Source organism: Lutjanus erythropterus, chromosome 15, assembly GCF_056507025.1.
Source record: "Lutjanus erythropterus isolate fLutEry1 chromosome 15, fLutEry1.hap2, whole genome shotgun sequence".
Classification (NCBI taxonomy): Eukaryota; Metazoa; Chordata; class Actinopteri; order Lutjaniformes; family Lutjanidae; genus Lutjanus; species Lutjanus erythropterus.
This window is the reverse complement of record NC_139331.1, coordinates 19625154-19648262: the sequence shown is the minus strand read 5'-3', so window position 1 is coordinate 19648262 and position 23109 is coordinate 19625154. Positions and strand designations below refer to the sequence as shown.

The 23109-nt window shown below is 40.1% G+C and overlaps 1 protein-coding gene across 2 annotated transcripts in view; it reads left to right on the top strand.

Moving 5' to 3' along the window:
- Nucleotides 1-23109, top strand: part of nbas (NBAS subunit of NRZ tethering complex) — a 224197-nt gene that overhangs the window by 125044 nt on the left and 76044 nt on the right. For both annotated transcript variants that reach the window (XM_084736747.1, XM_084736746.1), the window contains exons 42-44: nt 4908-5131; nt 6723-6833; nt 16167-16417. In XM_084736747.1, coding sequence (XP_084592873.1) covers nt 4908-5131; nt 6723-6833; nt 16167-16417 — 586 coding nt within the window. The remainder of the gene's footprint in view (nt 1-4907; nt 5132-6722; nt 6834-16166; nt 16418-23109) is intronic.

The window sequence follows — 23109 nt, the reverse complement described above, 5'->3', positions numbered from 1 at the left end:
TTGTTGTGACTATATTGAATTGTCAACACGGCCTCTAAGCGGATCCTGTAGACTCAGTCGACTGTGCATGTGTTGAACAAGACCTAGTACATGTCCCTAGTGTCCACAGCTGTCTTTGGACTTGTCCATCGGGGAATATAATCCAGGTATAACAACTCTGGAGATCACTTGACTTTTATCAGCTGTGCACCAGCAGCAGGTCACATGCATCTCCTATCGAGTGAAATATCTCCACATCTACCTGTTGGATTGACACACAGTTTGGTGCAGGCATTCATGGATCCTAGACGATAATTCAGAGTACTTTGATGATTCCCAGATTTTCTGTCCAGCACCAGCAGCAGGTCAGCATGTTTGGTTCTGAGTGAAATGTCTTAACTGTTGCTTCGACATTTGATCTACATGATTCAGTCAGCATGACTTGTAATAACTTTGGTGACTCCCTGACGGTTCAAACTTGACATTCTCATCACCATCAGCTTTTTCTTTATGACCAGATATCTGCACAAGGATATGCACAATCTGTAGGCAAGGGACAAGATTTTGGCATCAGAGTAGTATTGACCAATCACGTTTGAGTGGGTTTTGGATGCATAGTCCATGTGTAGAGCAAAAGAAGCGTAAACATATTGACCAAAACTTCAAATCTGCAACTGTAGACAATCATGACAACAACTTAGCTTTTTATTATGTCTTTTTAAATTTATCTGCATTCATGTGCATTTCCAGTTGCTAATTAGAAGCCAGAAGCCACAGTGCCACTACACATTGCCTGTAGCCCCCAGAGGCCAAATCATTGTCTGACGACAGCCCAAAGTTCCCGGACTCACACCCAAATATTAGCATTTAAACAAGCTTAACTAAAATGCCAAACAAGGTCAACTTTTTACTTGCTAGTCATCATCATATTAGTGTTGCGAGCATGTTAGCATTTCACTTAAAGCACCACTAGCATGGCTGTAAATTCTTTAGTTTGTTAAGATTTCAGTTGTATTCTCTGTCGTACCTTTAACCTGGACCTTCACAATAAAACTGCATTTTTTGTTTTACTACAGTATCTGAAATGAAAAGAGTTTAATTTGTTGATACACACTATATATATAACGTGTTCATATCAATGTAACTTGTCAGTCTATGAAAGTTGTAAACAGTGCTATCATTCACAATTGAAACAGTGGGTGATAAAAGTTAAAACAAAACTACATGATGTAATATTAAGATTTAGTTAATCATGATAATAAAATTGACCACTAAAATTGACTGAATTATTGTAATAAAATTTTATTTCATATACCAGATGGCTTGGAAAAAGGCAAAAAGATTTTTGATGGGTGCAGAGTTGTGACTGAAATGTAATAACATGGGAAATTAGGACTGAAAATGAGAGAGTGAGCGTGGTAGAAGAGATTTGAGACCTGAGACGCAGACTTTTTATTTTTACACTGTTCCCTCTTAAGCAGCATCACAGGAAGGAGGGCAGCACAGAGAAAAGAGCCCGTGGCAGCGGTGGAATATCTAAAGGGGAAGTTCAGTCGGAGAGAGCTGGCTTCCCCCCAGCTGTGTAACATCACACACCACCTTCTGCAATTATAGTTTACATACAGTTTATACATTCTTCCCTTTGAAGAAAGACTATAAGTGGCTTTTTAAGATACTTTGAAATTAAATAAGCAAGTAATTAGATAAGATGGAGGAAATAATTTGGAGACTAATTGAGATTGCAAGGAATACTTATTAGAAAGAAGAAGGATTGCAGAGATTCTTCCATAATGAGAGAGGAGGGATGTAAAATTTTAGCGGTGGAAGAAAAACTAGTGTTTGGAGAGGTAAGGGAGGATATTATAACCAGATCGCCAAAAAGACAAAGCACCGCAGATGAATGACAGAGAAAGTAAGAGAGAATGCAAACAGTATTTCATCATGAAAGCATTATTTCAATAAACCTCTTCAAACATCTGCCTGTCCATCACAGTTCCACCAGACTTTCTTCTCTCCCTTTATGGTCTCCTTTTTACGTGTCACTCTCCCTTGTCAGAAAATGGTGTCCAAAATGATGGAAGCATTAACAAATTCCATTCAGTTTTTCTCTCCTCTCCTCTCCAGTACTTTCCTCCTCATATCTCCTGGCTTATTTCCTCCACACCTTTGACTTTCTAGCTGTACTCTCTACACTTTTAATATTCTCGCCTTTCTACCTCCTCTCCTCACTCTCCCTCCTGTCCTGCTTTTGAACTGTGAATCTGCCACCATGACTGCCGCTAAGGCCACATCTAAGGACACACACACACGCCGAGAGCAGGAAGAGACACACAGAGACACGCATACCCCTGTTTTCAAGCTCGCACATTTCCAGCAGCCATAATTACCTTATGCAAATAAGATCAACAAATAAACCATCTCATCCTGCTGGGCGACAGCATATAAGATGCCAAAAACCAAATTCAGGGGCTCATTTAATTAGAACAGAGGTGATGAGAGAGATACAACATTCAACTACCGCTCCCTGCACATGACACTCTCAATCATAAATGTGTATCCACCGTTGAGTTCCCCATAGGCCTGAATCGTGGTAGCAATTATGTTTCCCGGGTACATTTACCCATATTTTGTTGGCATGTAGGAAAAAAGGCCCATATTGAGTTTGCCTGATTCAACCCAGGTGCAGCAGTCAATCTCTTCCTGGAAGCAAAATTACAGAAGTACGGCCAGGATAGTTAATCTTCTCCTACTTTTTTCTGCCGATTTTTGAAAATTACTGCCATTTTTGAAAATAGCCTCATTAGTTCGTCACGGCAAAGCAGTGGAGGACCTGTGAAGTTTTAGGTACCACGCAGTGCAGGCTGTTTGAAGCTCAGTGTGTCACATAGTTTAATGATAAGCCTTAAGGGCAGTTTGAATTTTGTCAGACTTGGTTTAAACAGTGTAGAACACATACTTTATTCCTCTATGGGTGAGGAAACTGCATTTGAAAGCAAGTACAAAGGTAACAGATAAAAATGGTAGAAAAGAAGTAGGGAGTCTGTAAAGGAAGATCCCATTGTTCTATTATGCTAAATATATGTAGTCTATGATAAAGGTGCACAGAGACGTTTCTATCTGTATTTGTATCTGTGTCTGTTCAACCAGCAAAATTATCTGTCTTTGTAACTGTATTCAGACAGGTGACCAGAAGTGGGAATGGTTTATGGTGGAAGTCACATTAAAGTGAACAAATATTGTATTTTCTATCCTAACATTCATTGGCATTGTAACTATATTTCCTACAAAGCATCAAAATGATTTAATATTGGCATATAATTGTCATATATTTCCACATCCTCATACTGTACTTTTCACCAATCTCTTGTTTATTTGTGTTTTGTTTTTGCATTTTTAACTAAACTAAGTTTTATATTATATCCTGTAGTTAAAGGAAATTATCTTAAATTGCCAGGATGTTACGCTCTTGTTTTTGGATGTTTTAATCTTACTGCAGTTCACAGAACTAGCATAGTATACATATTAATGTTGTAATAGAATATATTATAAAAAGAATATTATGATATTGAAGGTTATCGTGTTATATTTCGGAAATTACTTTTTCTTGAATAGTAACAGTCAATTACAGGTAGAAGAAATATCTGCTTCCATCACAGTATTTGTGCTTTACTGAAAAAGATAATCAGATCTGGGTGCATCCCTAGTCTATAAAATGTGAAAAATCACAATTTCCTAGAGCCCAAAAATGACATTTTCAGATTGCTTCTTTTGGCCATACAAAAGTTTAAAAAAAACCCCCCAAAAGACTCTTCATTTACTGTCGTAACTGACAAAGAAAAGCAGGAACACTTTACATTTAAGAAGCTGCACAAATGTTTGACATTTGTGCAGCAAACAACAAATGTATTATTAAAATAGTTGCCAACAAATTTGATCAACTAATCGCTGCCGCTCTAATACAGAAAATAACATACCAGGTAAACATAACTTGGTACAAAAAGAAATTTCATTGTCAACAAATACAAATTTCCAAGACCTTTTTGTCAAAAACGTTTGATAACTGCACATTTCGAGAGAACACCAAGTGCTCTTTCATCAATTTTTTGTGCCACTTTTATGCACATTATCATTTTGGGCATTAAAAAGAATGATTAGAAATAACAAATACCCCATCCCAAAACAAACAAACAAATAAATGCTTAGCTGATGTGATAAAGTCAGTGTAGAGATAAATAACAAAATGCAACAAAAGTCAGTTTTTCAATCCATGGTTAGAAATGCCAGGTTTGAAGTCGGCAGACAGTTAATGGTGGCTCTCCTTGAAACAAATTCTAATTGTATTCTTTATAAAACAATTTAATATGCCATTTTTTAATTTGGAAAGTTGTTTGCAGTAAAAGCACAGATATAAAAACTGTGATACCAGCAGCACAAAAGCACCAATAGAAATTGTGAAGCTGCAAGCCACTTCCAGCATACAGCAAATTGTTTTTTTTATACCATATAATTTTTTGGAAAACGTTTTTTCATTTTATAAAAAAGTGATGCTGGAGATTTCAGTGGGATGGACTGGAACAAATAAAGCCAATATGAATTGGCAAATACTTAAAGCATAGCCCCATGTTTACAGTACATAAGTGGAGCACATTTAAAAGCTGGAAAGCTGGCAGGAATTCTTAAAGATTTAAAAAAGTTTTTTTTAAATCAGCAGCCAATATGTTCACACCCCTACAGCAAAGGGGCAGGGTCATGCAAGTCCAGCTTTTGTCTGCTTTTATTCAGAGGAGTGTGCATGATAATAATTCCCTAGATTACCAAAATTGGCTTTTAGCACAATGTCTGCTTCATATCTTTTTACCCTGTGAGGCTACCAGCATGAAATAACAGCTGTTTGTGTGTAAATGTGACAATTATTCCCTTTTTCATAGGCGGACCCAAAGGAGCTGATTCGTTCGGTCACGCAGCACGTGTCCGCCTGTTCCGATTGGCCAGAGGAACTGCAGAAGTTGATCGACCAGCTGCACGTGTACAACGAGCGCCTCACAGACTTTACCCAGGCCCAGGTGTTACAGGGGCTGGGCCGCGGAGTCGACGTCCAGCGCTTCAGCTCCGACTCTGACTACAAGAAAGAGACCATCCTCGGCCTCACAGAGTAAGTGGAGAGTTTAGAAAAGATTATACTCTATACAAAGAGTCAATGGATATGCTTTTTTTTCAGGGCAGACAATGATCATTAGGAAACCAATACTGATATGAACCATTATACATTTGCAGTAAAATGGAGAATCTAGGTGTCAAAATCTAGAATAACACAAACTCAAACACAAATCCTTGTTTAATTGCCTGTAAAAGAGAAATTCGTAAGTCCCTCATAATCAGAAACTTGAAGCTCAGCCAGGTTGCTTTTGGGTTGTAGGAACACTGAAAAGAAACACAAGATGAGCACAACACTGCTCGGAAGATAACAGGCGACAACAAGTCGTACAGTTGATCAGCTTTTTACAGCTGTCACTTGTCCGTCAATGTAAAGCTAAGCCTGTTGTCCTGAAAACAAAAGCCCACTGCCACAGAAATACACACTCTGGAGTTTGAGTTCATATTGTTCAATTTAAACATTATCCAACATCTACTCCTTCTAAAAGATTATTATTGATTTCCTACAACTCATCTACAGAAACTTCCTGCTTTAAGCATATGTTCAATTTAAATAAAACTTTTCAGTATTCAGCCAATCAGGATGGTGTTGTGGTTGGACACTGAATGAAACCACAGAATAGTGACTGCAGACAGAGAGAAGCAGCTGCATCAGAGCCAAACTATCAAATTTTTAATTTATTAGCAATTGGGTAAAAAAAACTAGCACAGGTTCCAGTTATTTTAAGAATGATTGGGACCAATAATATTTGCCAAGCTGATGATCAGTCAAGCTCTGTAATATACCATGTTTCCTCAAGTGAATGACTGAACTTTGAGTTCATTTGTCTGCTAGAGAAATAATCATATACGGTGGATTTGTAATGTAGTCGGTAAGGTGTACTTTATTTGCTCATTTTTTGTGACACTAATAAGACATAACGAGCTGTACTTTGTGTAAAGTTCGACAAAAACTAGAAATATGTTCTTTAATAGGCAGTGTTAGAGCATTTATCAGACCCTTATCAGACTTTCGTAGAGAGGAATTTGGGACACATTACAACAGAACTGTACTGTAAACTAAAGTGAAATCATAAATCGGCTACTTCCCCATTTAAAAATAATATGCGAAGCAAGTGAAGGCCAAATCTGTAGAGGCAGAGGAATATTTTGTCTATGGATGACTGCACAAGTTTATTGTAATACTGTAGGCAGATACTGGGTTTTGATCAAAGATGTAGGTATCACTCTTGGTTACTCTGCCAGATGTACTGGACCAGCCAAAGACAGTGTGTCTCTGATATTTAATTTCACTTTTGTTTGCAGTACAGTTCTGTTGTAATGTGTCCCTAACTACTCTCTAATAAATCTACTAAGGGTGTAGTACAGGCTCTAATACTGTCCAAGAAAGAGCATATTATTTCTAGTTTTTTTCTAATTTAATACAAAGTACAGCTTGTTACATCTTATTAGTGTGCTGTAAAATAAATACAACCCATGTTTTTTAATGCCACATATGCATATGAGTGGGAGTTACGGCTCTCTCTGCTTTGGTGTGATTGAATCTGATCATTACTCTCCTCTCTGCTTGTGTGTCCATATGCGTTTAGGACACTGGATGACGGCGTGTACAGAATCGCTCTGTCTCTGGCAAAGCGCTACAGTGTTCCTCTGTGGGAGGTCTACATGACTCACCTCGAGTTCCTCTTTACAGATAGCGGGTACATGCACACACACACACACACAAACACACAGTACACGAATACCATCACCATCAACTCCCTGAGCATTTTTCATCTCACGATACTCATCTGCATCTGTTCAGTTTCTGGTATCTCATCAGTCTGTCAATGTGAATTTGAAAAGCCCCTGAAATGCATTTGTGTTTTATGATCAACTTTTTAATTGATTGTATCACATGAAAATGATACACAAGGTATGGAAGATAGGGATTTTCATACCTGAAAATGGTTTAACATATCCTATATAGTGCATATCTACATAGCCCTGCAAAGAAAGAGACAGAAAAAAGAACACACAAACAGCACCAAAGAAAACATAGTTCATATGTAGGCTTCCTTGCATCATCATATCAGAGTGACACATTATATCTGTGCTCTGGTTTGAAGAAGAATCAATGAGGATATCCCAGGCTTTCACAGTGGATGCCCGTTAACCAGTCTTTTATCAATGGAGGTTCAGGGGAGAACCATGAGTTATTATGGTCTTTTAAGCCACAGTTAAAGCTGCAAATATGACTTTTCTAAGAGCTAACATGATGTGATCCCTAAGGGTTAAGTTAAAGTAAAAAATAGGGTGGGCCGTTCAGGAATATGGAATTTCAGGATCTTTTCAAGATATTTAGCCACCTTAGACCAGAGATTAGATCCAGAGGGGCAATCTCAGAAGACATGAAGGTATGTACGTGCATTGTGGTCGCATAAAAAAATATACTGCTTGTGCCTACTTATCTATTCCCATGTCTAGTAAGTTTTGTCGATGTGCACACATCCTTTTCCTTCCTGCATGTTTAAAATTCTGCAGAGTGAAATGAAAAAAGTGAAAGTAGCACCACAGCCTCTGAGTTATGGCAAAACTCGCCTACATAAAAAGCATACGTAAAGCACCCCAGAGTAAATCAAACATGTTGTGAATTTCTTTTTTTTTTTTTTTTAGTGGGAGAGAGGACGTGAGTGTGTCAGACTCTATTTCCATAATTTATTTGCTCTCTGACTTCATAGCTGAGGATCTGACTAGCTCTGCACCTTTCCTTGTTTTAATAGAATGCCTTTTCAGCAGAGTCGAGGTGTGTGTGTGTTTGTGAGCACACGTATGTGCATCTGTGATAAATATCCCCCTGTCGCATTCTGATATAAGGAAATGGTTTATGGACTCCACTTAACGATAAATTACAGCCTATACCTTCTTCAAACCCGACTGCAGCTGCTGTGTGTGTGAAATTCTGCCAAAATCTCAAGATCATGACAAATGCGTGAAGAATATTCATACTATAATCTTGACTAGAAGCATCTGCAATATGGATATTGATTTAACGGATGGATGGACACAGGGACTGATATGAATCGAGCAGACCAGGGGGAAAACTTAAAGGAATAGATGCATGCAGACAGAAGCACAGGTGTGAGATAGAATTTAGACTTTTATTGATCCCTGTAGGGAAATACATTCTTTGCATTTCACTCATCCTCTCTGCAGACAGCCACAGTGCAGTGCCCTGGGATCAAGTCCAGCTCTGAAGCCAGTACTTGGGTCAAAAGCAATAACAAGAGTCTTTCTAATACATTTGTTTTTCATTAATTAAAGAGACACTTTTGTCCAAAGCAGCTTACAATAAGTGCATTCAAGCTCAAGAGCTAGATGTCATTAAAAACTGGAGGCGCAATCCTCCCAAATAAATAGCTAAAAGTGTGTTGACGTGTGCTGAGGAGCCTGCAGCAAAACGCAGCGACTCTGATGTTTTGACTTCAGCGGGGAGTTCATTCCACCAAAGTAGTTCCAGAATAGAAATAAGCCTAGACATAGACGAGAGACATCCAGAGGTGAAGGAGTGCAATGGTCAGGCTGAAGTGTAGCATTTGACTTGGGCCACAGAGCAGTGAAAGAAATGGTCCTTCCTACCTCTAAGCCAAACATCAGCCTTTTGAACTGGATGGAAACAGCAACAAGGAGCCAAGATAGTGAAAGAAGCAGAGGATTGATGCTGGTTGAACACCAGGTGGTACACAGCTGTTGGAGGTCTGATGGCAGATGCAGTAGTTTGAGTTGCAGAGTGGAGTTGAAGTAGTCCAGGCTGGAGATGACAGCACATGGAGGAAGGGCCTACAAAAAGTTGCAGTCGAGTTGGACAGTCTAGCAGACTTCAGAGAAAGACAGGAAGTGACGCTAACATCCTGCAGGCTACCTATAGTCTGCACAAAAAATAAAGTGTGTTCTTGATCACTGATGAAGTTTAAGTAGACGAAATCCTCCTACTGTTATATAATCCTGTTCTTTTGTCTGACTTGTAAAGGCTCATTTGAAAGTAAATATATTTAACTTTATTGCACAAGACTAATATCTTGCGTTAAATATTACAATTACACAGAAAATTAGGATTTTACACAACACAAGTGTTTGTTGTCAAAATTAAGAGCCAATCAGAGCCAGCTCAACTCAGCTTGCCTCATCAATAAAGTGACAGGTGTTAGCAGTCGGTAGAGAAAAACTGCAGCCACCTTGATTATTGTTGCCCACACGTGCGGGATGTCAGGGCAAGTTGAACACAAATCTAACTGTGTACCGATCACTGGGGATTGATTGGGCGCAGGCCTGGCTCATCTCAAACAAGCCTAATGGCATCTGATAATGAGGTGACTGGGTTAGAGCATCTCCCAGTATGCACTGGTTAGTGCCTACTGAAACTGGACCAAGGAAGGACAGTTGGTGAATCCATAACAGGGTCATGGGCTCACTGATGAGGCCTGTTTGTTCCGACCCCACAGGGGAGCCACAGTAAGCACAAATTGCCACAGTTGCTACGAAAACCTACAATGTGTGTGCGAGCATTGGAACTGGACCATGAAGCAATGCAGGGAGTTGAAATTGTGTTGAAAGGATGTTGACTTGGCCTTCAAATTCCCAAGATCTCAAAACAATCAAGCATCTGTGGGATGTGCTGAAACAACAAGTCAGGTCCATGGAGACAACTTACAAGATCTGCTATGAACATCTTTGTGGCAGAGAACATAGGAGAACTTTAGAGGTCTTGCGGAGCCCATGTCTTGACACCATGTTACAGCATTAAGCAGCATTAAGTGTCAATTAGGATGTTTTAATGTTGCAGCTGATCGGAGTGTATTTGTTGCGAGAAATCCTACGCAAAATGGATTCAAAAAAGGGTAAAATACTAGTTTTAAGCAGAGAGAAAACTGTGCTCAGGAATTAGTATTTGAATATTGGCATAGCTTTTACAAAACAAGGTTCACTGATAAATTGTTTGACAAAAATAATTGAGATGAAATGTGTTTCTTGTCATTAAAGCAATCAAACATTACTCTATTGCAGAGGAGCAAAAGTACTTCATTTACTTATGGCATTAAACAGTATTGCAGTATTTGAAGTGACTATAATAGCAGGATAAATTGTTAGTACACAGTTTCACCAAAGTTCTGATGCCACTGTAGAGATCTGCAGCTCTTGAACAATAAGTGCATATGGTAATGTCGTGGTCATGGGGTGATAAATGGAAATATGCATAAATGTATCTGAGGTCAAATGAGTAGAAAGAGCTACTGAGCATTCATCGCTAAGTGTTACAGAAAAAAAAAATATGCAGAGAAAGGTCTTTAGGTAGAGAAATACCCACATAATCGGTGTGCACAGGGAGGGAGGGGTGAGGGGAAGACGGGCCAGATAGATGAGAGAAGAAGAGATGGATGATAGAGCCAGAGTGTCCCTGAGACAGTCCTATTAACACAGAATGAACGCTTTAGAGGAATCAATGCACTACTAAACACCACCGCCGTCAGCTGTTCTCTCTGCATGTAGGCCTTTGTAGATGTACTCAGGGGTCCTTTAGTGATGTGACTGTCGGCCAGTTTTATTGACATTTTAATGACAGCTGTTAAACCATTTAAATGACTTGTCCAAAAACAGAGAGGGCGTTGATGATTTATTCAGAAATCGCCTGCTAGTTTAGGTGAACTCAGTCTACATTTTCTTTTTTTTATAGCTTCGAACATTAACCCTTAGCTCACCCATCCTGATATATTTGTGTTACTGTGAAAGTGTCTCTTGTAGAAAGGCTGAACTTCTGTTTGGCCTTGTCTTTTAGTTCAAGTTAAGTCCTGTGTTGTGGCCCCATGATAGTGTGCCCTCTTAGGTGCCCCTATGGTAGATACCGTGTGATGAAATGCCTCTCAGGTGCCCTTCCAGTTTAAGAATATAAAAGTGATCCAGTGCCGTATAGGCTGCCCTGCATGCTAGCAAATCAGTTTGCCTCGAATTTCCTTAAAATGGTTAAATAGTTAGTAGTTTCCTGTCTGTTTTTATTACAGAGGTGCAGTGGTTGTTGTACTTTAAGTCACATAATAACACTTAATCTAAGGCAGGGACTCTAACTGTTTTGTCATAAGTGCAGCACGACTTTATGCGTGCTGATGCCCCACAGCATACAGCTGGTGCCCTTTTCATTTTTTCACCCGTGGCCTTCAGATAGCTAACACAGATAGATAGACAGCTAGATAACACAGGTGTATTTACAAAGTGGCAATCTGGGCCTCCTGCTCTATGTCTCTATGTCTCAGTCTCACTGCCTGCATTGTTTATGTTTAGATCCCTGTTTGTGAGACAAAATACTGGCGAAATTTCCACCAAAATATCAACAAATGTTTGCTGCTTGTACCCAGAATCACTGATACAAGCTTGATTTGCCGGATTTGTTGTTGCAGGTCTTCATGTAAGAATTCACTTGATGAATAAAAGGTCGAATAAATGATACACACTTCAGGCAGGGCACTAAAATAATGTGTCCCACATCAGCTGACAGACAGCGGATCCAAACGTCACATTTGACATTTTAAACACAACAGCTCTGAGCTCCAGCCGGTTTCAGTTCCTACATGCTGCCGGCCGTTGCTGGACGGTCGTGCTGCTTTTTCTGCAGATCAGTGTTTTTGCCTGTGTTAAGAAATAAATTGTCTTTTATGGCACCTTCCTTTTCTGACTCATCCTTAAGATGTGTTTTGCTTTGAGCCTAATGACATATCCTCAGAGATGGAGAGGACACCTTTGATTTTTTACCAGCTATTTCCAGTTGTACATCTCTTGACCTCACCTGGCAAATCAAAGTTTCAGTTATATCAGTGTTACGTACTATACAGTCATAATTTTCCTGCCAAGGCTAATTTTGTCTGTGATTACTGCAATGCCAGAATTCAAATACTCATTGTGAAGTTCCCTTAAATAAGCTAAGACATCTCCTTTTATAAAACTTCATTTGAATGTACTTTACTCAGTTTCACCAAGCACTTGGCACTTAACCTTCCAGGAACCTTGTGGCATGCAAATTATATCAATACTTTAAGAAGTGCAGTCACCCCTGCCATCGCAAAGTTCCCTCTCTTTCCTCTGTCATTGCAGTTTCACCTCAGCTGTTTTTTTTTCTTAAAAGCTTTGTTCCTTCCTGTCATGCTGCATGTACTGTCTTTTGATTTGTTCTAAGCAAAATATTAATTATTAGGAAGTGATTTGCAGTTGGTTTTCTTTATCAGGTAATTTCAACAAACAGGACTCTTCTTTTGGCATGTATACATGAGGATATTGACGTGCCACTAGCTATGTGAGCTGTCACCTGCTTAAAAATGCATGCTGTTGTTGGCATCACACTGTTCTAGACATACTACATTTAATTATCTCAAATATTTCTCTTGCATTAACTTAATACAAGCGTATATCTTGCTGTGTGTTCCTTCGAGTGTGCTTAGCATGCTGATGAGCTTTCCTGCCTTGAATACAAAAGCACATTTGTGGCATTCAGTTAGACTGTGGATCATGCTGTTGCTGCACAGAGGTCAGTGTTAGTGCAGTCTGTTGTTTTGCGCTGTCAGTTCCGATGTATAGGGATTATTGACGCGCTGTCCAAAGAAACTCTGCAAGGTGGGAGCCCGGTGCATGACCATGACCTGGAGCATGACTGTAAGCATGCTTCTCAGAGTCATGTGGGAGGACCAGGGAGAGCAGGACGTGGACCGACAAATATAACTCCATAACCTTTGGTTCAGTCGTACAAAACGAGTATTTCAGACTGAATTGAAACAGCAGCTATTTTAGACCAGACATGGCACATGTATGGTACAGGAGCAGTCAGGTTTGATACTTCAAAAACAGCAGTAATCCAAATATGCCTTCAGCTCCCAATTTAACCTATGTTTCTAACTGCTGCATGCCACCATTGACAAGTTGTGCTGCCTCTGATAAACCAGCGTACACTACCTGAATTTTGTACTTGCATTCATCAGGTGAATAAAAACACCATTCTAAATGAAAGCTACTATCAGTGGATAATAATGTCATTTTTGTGTTCACAACATATTTCCACATTCTGTTATTGCAGTATATTGTATTATGGATGAATGTATTGGCTCCGAGTTCATTCAAGGCCACAATCACGCATAAATCATCCGCCCACTCACTTTTCTCCTATATTCTCTTCACATCCTTTACCTTTCCCTGTAGGATATATTACCTTTTAAATTGTCAAGCAGCGCAAGTTTTATCAGGTGATGTTTTTTATTGCGTGTTGTATTAATGTATGAGTGTTTTCTTTAACAATTTGTTTTACTGATTCAAAGAGGCTGCCTGCAGTTTTGTTTCCATGTGCACAGTAATGTCACTGCAGCAAATGTTAATGTTCAGGCAGCAAAACTAAAAACTGTAGTTATGAACTTGACAGGACAGAGGAAACAGTATTAAATAATCAATGAAGTTAAGCTGCTGTGCCTCATGCATAAATGCACACACAGTCTTTCTCTCTTTCTGGGGCGATGCACCGCTTCCCACTGATGACCCATCCACTGTAAATCAGGATGTTCATGTTTACGACCCGGCCCACCCGATCTGTGGATTAATTGTAATGGCAGTCCGTGCATCACAAGTGGCATTGGGTGAATGAATTATCAGTTATTTAAGTGTTCATTTAGGAAATTGCTTGTACTTAATTAAGCAAAATCATTTATATATAAAATCACACACAAAATTATGTTTTAAATGTAGGGCTTAAGTTACACCTACCCTATACTGTGCGACTCTTTCCTAAGGATCAAGTGTCTACATTTGCAGATGGTGTGTGATAGGCATAAAAATATTGCCTGAACAAATGAATCCTCTAGAAAAGAACATTTGAGTGCCATCGTCCTGCACTGAACTCTGCAGAACAAAAACACTTTTACAATCCCCTGCTGGACAGTAATTTGTAAACAAATTAGTGGCACAGATTGTAAAAAAACATTACAGCTTGCATAAATTCAAACAATGATGTGCTGAATAATCACTGCTCCTCCGCCAAAGCCCCCCTAGTGTTTAATTCTGGCTGTCAGATTACCACAGCAATTAAATATGCTTCTGAATTTAAGAATATTAGAAGCTTATTTTTGTTTGGACGTGGTGCAAGAGACAACAAACAGAATGTGCTGATGTAAAATGGGGAAGGAGAGAGGGATGAGAGAGGATTGAGAACAGCCCTGAAAAATGAGGAATACTTCATCGGATTAAATTGGTTGCTTGCTCTGGCTTTTGAAACGAACAAGACAAGATGGTGATGAGAAGTTCCTGATATTACAGCCACATGAACACAACAGACAGAGAGTGGGGAATAGCGTCATGTACAGTGGGAAATGCCACCAAGCAAGCGGCAGCAGACTAGTTATAAAAACTGAGAGGAGGTGCTCAGAGCCTCAGCAAAGAGAGGCACTAAACACCTATTGTCATTGGGTAGAGAAGAAAGACAAAGAGGAGATGACAGCCCGGCTTTGAAGAACTACAGTAACACTCCGCTAAAGCGGAGCCTGACATGAATACTGGGCACAATCCACCAGTCACGGCTGCCTGTGTTTCTGCCTGTGTGTGATTGCCAAGAAAAAACTCTTAACACCCCTCAAACAGTCCTACCTGGACAAGCTGTTGTTTCACATGCCATTGTTCTTGGTGCTCTCAGTCACTTAGGAGCTAACGTGATTAAATAATGAAACATCAGACTTTGATTGGGGTCTCAGGCTGCCTGCGAGTGTGTGCGCACCTAGAAAAGAGATGAGAGGAAAAGTGACTGAGGGAGAGTCTGTTCTTAGAGTTACTTATTCTGTTGACTCCAGTCTTATTCGAGCCCCTGTTGTGAGGATGATTAGTGTTATTTACATTATTGAGCTTATTGTCAGCTGCCTGCACACTCCTGCCGCTGTCTATATTTTTTTCATTAGCAAAAGCCTCCCAGCTAGCTGTGATGGAGCGCCCAGAGGAAACATCATCCTCTTTGATGTTGTCCCGTTCCAACAGATAAACAGACTTGCTCTCACACTAACACGCTCCCAGACAGCCACAGATTGCTCAGAGCCCCTCTGCGACTACCAGCAGCTAGCTTTCCCTCGCCTTTTGCCTTTTCGTTCTTTGTATCTTCCCTTGTTTAACCTTTGTTTGCGGTTCTCTGAGGTTTTTCCTTCTCCGATTCTTCCTCTCTCTGGTGTTTTGCTTGTGTTCTTTTTGCTTGTCCTCTCATTCTTCAGACCACCTGCTGCTGTTGACTTTGAGTTCTGTGGTAAAACACGTCTTTGGAAAGCAAAGCGGTGCACAAGTCGTGCACAACTTCAACAAATTGCTGAATAGGTTTCCACACAGCTTTTTTTTCACACTCTGAGAGTCACATCTCTTCTTTCTGTCTTCCTTTTTTTGACAATTTATCCTCATTTTGGCAATTTTTGCATCAGTGCTGACCAAGTTCTTAAACGTATTCTCAGCAGTAATCTATGAAATCCTCATCTTTTTTTTTTTTTTTGAGGGACTGTATTTTTGGTGATAAGCCTGCAGATCTCTGTGCTGCTTTCACACTGCTGTTTTCAAATACTACTTTGCAATGAAAGTCTCCAGCGCTGGTTGTCTTCCTCCTTTGATTTTCTTGTTGATGGGGTATTTTGTCAGTATTTCTGTTTTTCTCTTATCTTTTTCAGGCATGGTGGGTATTGCTACTTATGCGAACAACTTAAATCTTAATTTGTTTTTTTCCAAACAAACTGCTGTTTGTGATGCCAGAAAACTTGCTGTAAAGTGTTTCATATCCTGTGTACCAACGGATATTTTCCATAGAGAGGACATATCTCACACAGCAGGCATTTTTAACTGCAAATGTAAAAGCTTTGAACTTGGGATATGGATTATTTTTGTGTATTTATATTGCTATAAAAACTTTATGGATTATTAAATTTGATGCAAATTTGTCAAACTTTCAGTTACATGCATTCTTGTTTTCTAATTTGTTCCCTTTCCTCCTTCTTCTTCTCCTCATCCAGTCTTTCCACCAAGGATATTGAATCCCGGAGTGAGTCCCTCGGTCTGTTTGACACTTTGAAGTGCAACCCTCAGGCCTTTTACAGCCACATGACCAAGTACGTTCTGCCCACTGTGGAGGGAACCGACCAGGGCCGCCTGCTCTATTACTACACCCTGCTAGATGCTGCAGGCTGTGAACCTTATGTCACCACCACCATCAAGCCAGAGTCCCATGTCAAACTGCTTAAGAAGCTTCGAGCTGTTGCCAACGGTACAAAATTTTTTGTCTGTGTGATTGTGATGCAGATGGAATGACTTGAGCATAGCTAGTAGATGGTTTACAGGACGGAGGAAGACAGATAATTCAGAATATGCCTGTTGTTCAAATGTCACCCCTTGAACCAATGGATGCAGCTTGCATCTAAAATCTCATTCAACCAGTGTTAAACACACACAGTAACTAGGGGAGGTCACTCAGTGGAGTGCAGATCCCTGCCAGACAACCGATGGTGAAGCACCTGCTGCAATGCCACCATAGCCACTAGGTACAAACAGCAGAGATCTGTAAAGTTTACGCCTTCCTGTTTGTAAAGTTAGCATGACCCTTAAATACGTTGTCCCAAGCTAAAACAAAATTGTCGATGGACGAATAAAGCAGAGCAGTTGAAAAACAGAATTACTCTTTGCAATTGTATGTCTCCACCAACCAGTCAAGTTGCAGTTTACATCCATATCTGTCCAGACTCATATAATATAAGTAGGCAAGACTTTGAAGGAATTTAATGTGGAACTTGCCACTATATTGACTGTAAGTTTCAGGTATTAATAAGTCATAAAGTGTATCATTTAGCAAAGAAGAGAGCTTAATGTTATGATACCACAGTGAAGTTGATTTTTTACCTTTTGGGTATAAAATGTTACCTAAACTGTCACCTTGACCGCTGACAACCAAAATCTAATCAGTTCATTCTTGAGTGCAAGTGAACGCTTGAACCAAAAAGAAATGCCCTCAAGTTGTTCTTGAGATATCGCGTTCGCAGGAAAGGGGTGACCTGGAAACATAATGCCTCAGGCCACGGCTGTGACCCGTGTAAGTGGAGCCATAAAAAAGTGTTTTTAAAGGTTTTTCTAAAATGGTCAATCACAGACGTACTTCAACATACAGTCATGAATGTGCACAAAAATAGGTTGATTGGTCCAGTAATGTACAAGATAAGCTGCTGAAAAACTTCAAGTCCTTTGATCACACACACACACACACACACACGCCTGCAAAGTTTCATGTTAACCAGTTGATCAAAACGTCTTTCCAATGATATGAGGAAATACACTTGCTTCAAATGTGAATAATGCTCTGTATTTATGAACGAACACTTTTCTTCAATCATCCATGCAGGAACCACTTGGATGTGGTCAACAATAGCACTGCTTAGAAAACCCTGCCGAGTAACACAGTTTCTAATGGTACAGAATCAATAAAGGCAACCATTTGCCAATCAAAAAAGCTCCAGGATTCCAGGAGTGAACACACCTATGTTTTATTGTTGGTGGAAAATCAGCTCCAAGCCTTTAATGTCAAGGAATCAGGCCCAGTGTGGACAACTTGAACATAATCGCTCTTGACATGATTGATGACTCACATACAGATGCTGACATTCCCTCTAGTCAGTAGATAACCTCAAGTCCGTGTCATGTAGAATCAACAGCTGAATGCCTGCAGTCGTGGCACATTTCTGGCCCCAGATAAACCTAGTAAAATCCTTGTACATTCTCTGTAAGTGACAAGCAAAATACCCTCTACAACATACCTATACTTTAAATCTACACATATCCTCTTTTATCTCTGCCTCATCTGGTCCTTTGATCTTCCCTGCTTTTCTCCACCAGCTCTCATGTAAGTTTCCAAAAGTGAAAAGTAACAGGATTGAAACAAAAACAGCTATTCACATTTTCCTGTAAATGACAAGTGAAGCGATCCACCTCTGTTTTAGTTGTCAATCTGCCTAACACGCCGGCTCCTGAAACGGCGACAGCAGCGACAGCAAGGTGCTGTTTCCACTTAGATTTCTGCGGCAGTGTGCTCTCCAAGGACGTCATGTCCAGGTTGTAGTGTGTCACCGGTTCAGCGGTCCGGCTACAGTGCTCAAACTTTGCTGTGTATTGGGTGGTGGGTGGGGGGGGGGGGGGGGGGGGGTGTGTCACTTCTCAGCGGAGTTCAGTAAAGGTCAGCCAGGTGTCAGCTGTGTTTTCACGCCTCACTTCCTCCCTCTGCTCCTGATAACGCCACAGCTTTTACCGATGACACATGTCTCTGTTTAACACACATACACACACACACACCTTTGAGTCATCCACATCAAGACTTAGATGCATTTCTTAATGAACAAAAATGCACTTTAAGCTCACTCTGCCAGTACATTTTAGTTTCACTCACACACAATTACCTTATCACATCACATAGTAGCAACTGACTGCTTGATGAGCAGCTACTCCAAATTACTAGTAATTTTAGAAAGCATGGGTCCTTTATTTCAGACAGTGGTAGATAAAAGCAGGTTTCTCAATTTTGGCCAGCAACCATCAGTTTTTCCAGCTAAAATAACAACTGTTGGCAGATTTCATCAGGGGTAGCTAGCGATTTAATTAAGCTAACATTAGCTCTATGAGTTGGTTAAAAGCACTGTCACTAGCTTATTTAATGTCTCCAATGGACTCATTTTAAAATGAGAATCTTGTAAAAGAGATCTCAAATATATACTTGATGGCTATGTACATGATAATGTGCTAAAATGATTGAGGCTAAATTAAATCTCTTAGGCAAATAGTGCATCCTCACTGACTAATGATCCATGAAAATCAAGAACAGCATTGTTCATGTCATAATGCTACGTCTGTTAATGTTGGCTGTGGTTGCTGCTGGAGTGGATGTTCTGGTCGTAAACATGGCTTTTTCTTTTTTTACCATAACCTGAAACTCCACTAATATGGTTAGCTAATGATGTGTTCAAAGGCCTGGGAAGTATTCACACCATATCAGGCATTGCAGTAGTTAACGCAGGGTTTTGAGGCAATTTGGCACATGTGTATAAAATAGGTAATAAGTTTTACTTGCCTTTGCCAAAAATGCCAGATTTTAGTGTGTCCACTAGTTGTCATTTTTCCATCACTGCCAATCAGAACTGAAGTCAATAAATACCTGTGATTACAGCAGAGTTATTTGACTTAGGAATGAATGCCAATTTTACCCTTACCCACTGAAGACAAAAGCCACATGTTTGTGGGTGTGAGTGGGTTTTTTGTCCAGTGTAAAAGGACCTCAAGTGTCCTAGTAAGCTGTGTCAGTGAGTGAGCTTGTCAAATACCCGAGCCCTAGAACTGTGTCATCCAAATGAAATACAGCCATCATTAATGTTATTAATTAATGAGTACATGTGCTTTTCCTGCTTTGACAAGTCAAAATGACTGCTGTGAAAAAGGTCTACAGCAGCGGGAAGTTAGGGAATGAAATTGGAAATGAATAAAGGGACAAACAGGGCTGCAATACCTAGTTGCATTTGCTAAGCTGTGATTGGAGAGTTGCTGACCATGGGGGGGGGGGTTGGTTCAGACTCTTAATTGCACAGCTGGAGCAAAAGTAAAACTACTGGACACACATGAGCACTCACACATATATACATACTGCATGTGCGTACTTCACCAAAGGGAGTAATACTAATGAACTGGCACATATACTGATTTTGTGAGATTAACACCTACAAACTAATTCTCTCTGCATCTCTCTCACACACACGTTCACAAACACTGTTGACACTTAACCCACACGTTCACACTCTTTTAGCAATACAGGCTGTTGCGGTGTCTGTAGGGCCACCAACTTTCTACTGAGACTCACCGACTCAAAGACACGCACACACTCAGAAGAACTCATTTGTAGACACACACACATACGTACTTACCTGGCAATCAGACGGTGTAGAGACAGGTGGTGTGTGTCCGATATTCATCACAGTTTCAGACACAGTACCAGGTGACTGTCTGAGTGGGCTCTCCTGAGGAAGGGGATGAGATGCCGCTTGGGTGTGGAAGAGACAAGTGGGTGGGGCAGGGGACAGACAGAGAGAGGGAGTACATGTGTAAGTGCATGTAACTCTTATCTGCAGTTAAAGTGTCCGTCTGGGCCTGTCTGAAAGTATTGTGTGTGTGTGTCTGTGTGAGAGTGTGTGTACACAGTTTTATATGTGTGTGTGTGTGTGTGTGAGGGATTCCGAGCAGCCTTGACAGAGCCCTCCCCACAGGCCAACCAGTGTTAAATATTTAAAGTCCAGACAGGCTGTGGTGTTGCCACAGTAATGTGTCTGTCTGATAGCGCTGGAGACCTAGAGCACGCCACTCTCTAGCTCATACACACATACACACACATATACAGAGTATGCATACTGCAGTGGTAGGAGATATGATGCACACAGACAGATTCACAGACAAACTGTACACCTTCACATGCAAACACAGTGTGGTTACTCCCTTCTGTGCATTTCTCTTTACGCATTTCTGTCATGCAATGGGACACTGAACAACCGTTGCATATCAAATCACTGTAATCTTCCTGCAAGTAAGTGCTATATGGTTTGCACATACTATCTGTGGATGCAGATAGCAGGTACTGTATATGTAGTATAACGTGCCTTCAAATAGACCTCTTTTTTATAAAGTGCCACTTTCTGAACAGTAAAGTGTTGGATAATGTTGTAGGAGTTGGAATGCTAGGCTTCTCACACTATGCAGCTATTACATTCTACTTTGGAAAGTAAATCGATATGTGCAGCTACTGCCTGAACATGTCTTTTTTTCTGTTTTTAAGGCACATGTCACAGTAATTTGTATGACATATCCCACAACAGAAAGCTAAACATAAAAGCTGACCTTCCTGTAAAGGTCATATTCTGTATTCACCGTATTACTGGGTTGAACCTTTGAATTTTTTCCTTTAGAAAGCGTTGAATATACGATACAGACTGCACAGAATCCTTGATTTAACGATGCAATCACAATTACCAGAGCAAAGTGCTACTGTAGAGATTAGAGAATAGATTTTATTCTGAGCTTGTAAAAAAAATCTTAAATATATTAATATAAATATGTAATAAAAACACAAAAGAATAACAAATGAACAGCAAATGTTCAGCAAATGCACTAATAAATAAATAATGTCTGAAAAGGAGTAGAAAGAAATAAATACTCATCAGTCTTCTCCCCTTTTTCTTATATTTCATCAATGAACTTTATGTTAAGTTTGAAAATTACAAATTTTTTCACCACACACAACTCAGTCATACCAACCACCAACACTGATTCACAGCAGGAGCAAATATCAGAATAAAACAAACAAACCACACAAATTAAAATCAAGCTACACTTCCAGTCCCGTTTTACTATGTTTGTTCCCCTTTCCCATATCCATTCATTACCAATGGTTTTTCTGTTTAAAAGATGTTTAAAAAAAACTGTCCATGTTCAACAGTGAAAAGACGTTTAGAATTTGTTCAAAAGTAAAAGTTTTTTCACCAACTATTTGAAGACATTGATTGAATGCTAACATTTAGACCATATTTCACTGGAATTCGTGCCTTTTTTCATTCCTTTAAAATGTGCAAATAATAGTCTATTGTCACTTTTGACTCTCTCTAATAAACTACAGTATTGTGCAAAAGTTTTAGGCAGGTGTGAAGAAATGCTGTAAAAAAAAAGAATGCTTTCAAAAATATAAAATGTAATTGTGTGTTTTTATCAGTTTACAAAATGCAAAGTGAGCCAGCAGAAGAAAAATCTAAATCAAATCAATATTTGGGTTGCCTATCCTTTGCCTTCAAAACAGCATCAATTCTTTTAGGTACACTTGCACAAATTCAGGGATTTTGTAGGATCATAGTCAGGTGTTTGATTAACAAGTTATACCAAACAAGTGCTAATGATCATCAATTTCATATGTAGGTTGAAACACAGTCATTAAGTGAACAGAAACTGCTGTGTAGGAGGCTTAAAACTGGGTGAGGAACAGACAAACTCTACTACCAAGGTTGTGGAAGACAGTTTCATGTCACAGGTCAGACACCATGACAAGACTGAGCACAGCAACAAGACATAAGGTAGTTACACTGCATCAGCAAGGTCTCTCCCAGGCAAAGATTTTAAAGCAGGCTGGGGTTTCAAGATGTGCTGTTCAAGCTCTTTTGAAGAAGCACAAAGAAACGGGCAATGTTGAGGACCGTAGACGCAGAGGTCGGCCAAGGAAACTTAGTGCAGCAGATGAAAGACACACTTTGCTTACTTCCCTTCAAAATTGGAAGATGTCCAGCAGTGCCATCAGCTCAGAACTAGCAGAAACCAGTGGGACCCAGGTATACCCATCTACTGTCCAGAGAAGTCTGGCCTGAAGTGTCTTGAAGAATTGTGGCCAAAAAGCCAAACCGCTGACATGGAAACAAGGCCAAGTGACTCAGCTATGCATGAAAACATAGGAACTGGGGTGCAGAAAAGTGGCAGCAGGTGCTCTGGACTGATGAGTCAAAATTTGAAATACTTGACTGTAGCAGAAGGCAGTTTGTTCACCAAAGGGCTAGAAAGCAGTACAATAACAAGTGTCTGCAGACAACAGTGAAACATGGTGGTTCCTTGCAAGTTTGGGGCTGCATTTCTGCAAATGGAGTTGGGGATTTGGTCATGATTAATGGTGTCCTCAGTGCTGAGAAATACAGGCAGATACCTATCCATCATGTAATACCATCAGGGAGGCGTGTGATTTGCCCCATTTTTTTTCTGCAGCAGGACAACGACCCAAAACATACAGCCAATGTCAGTAGGAACCGTCTTCAGCGTAAAGAAGAACAAGGAGTCCTGGAAGTTACGGTATGGCCCCCACAGAGCCCTGATCTCAGCATCGTCGAGTCTGTCTGGGATTACATGAAG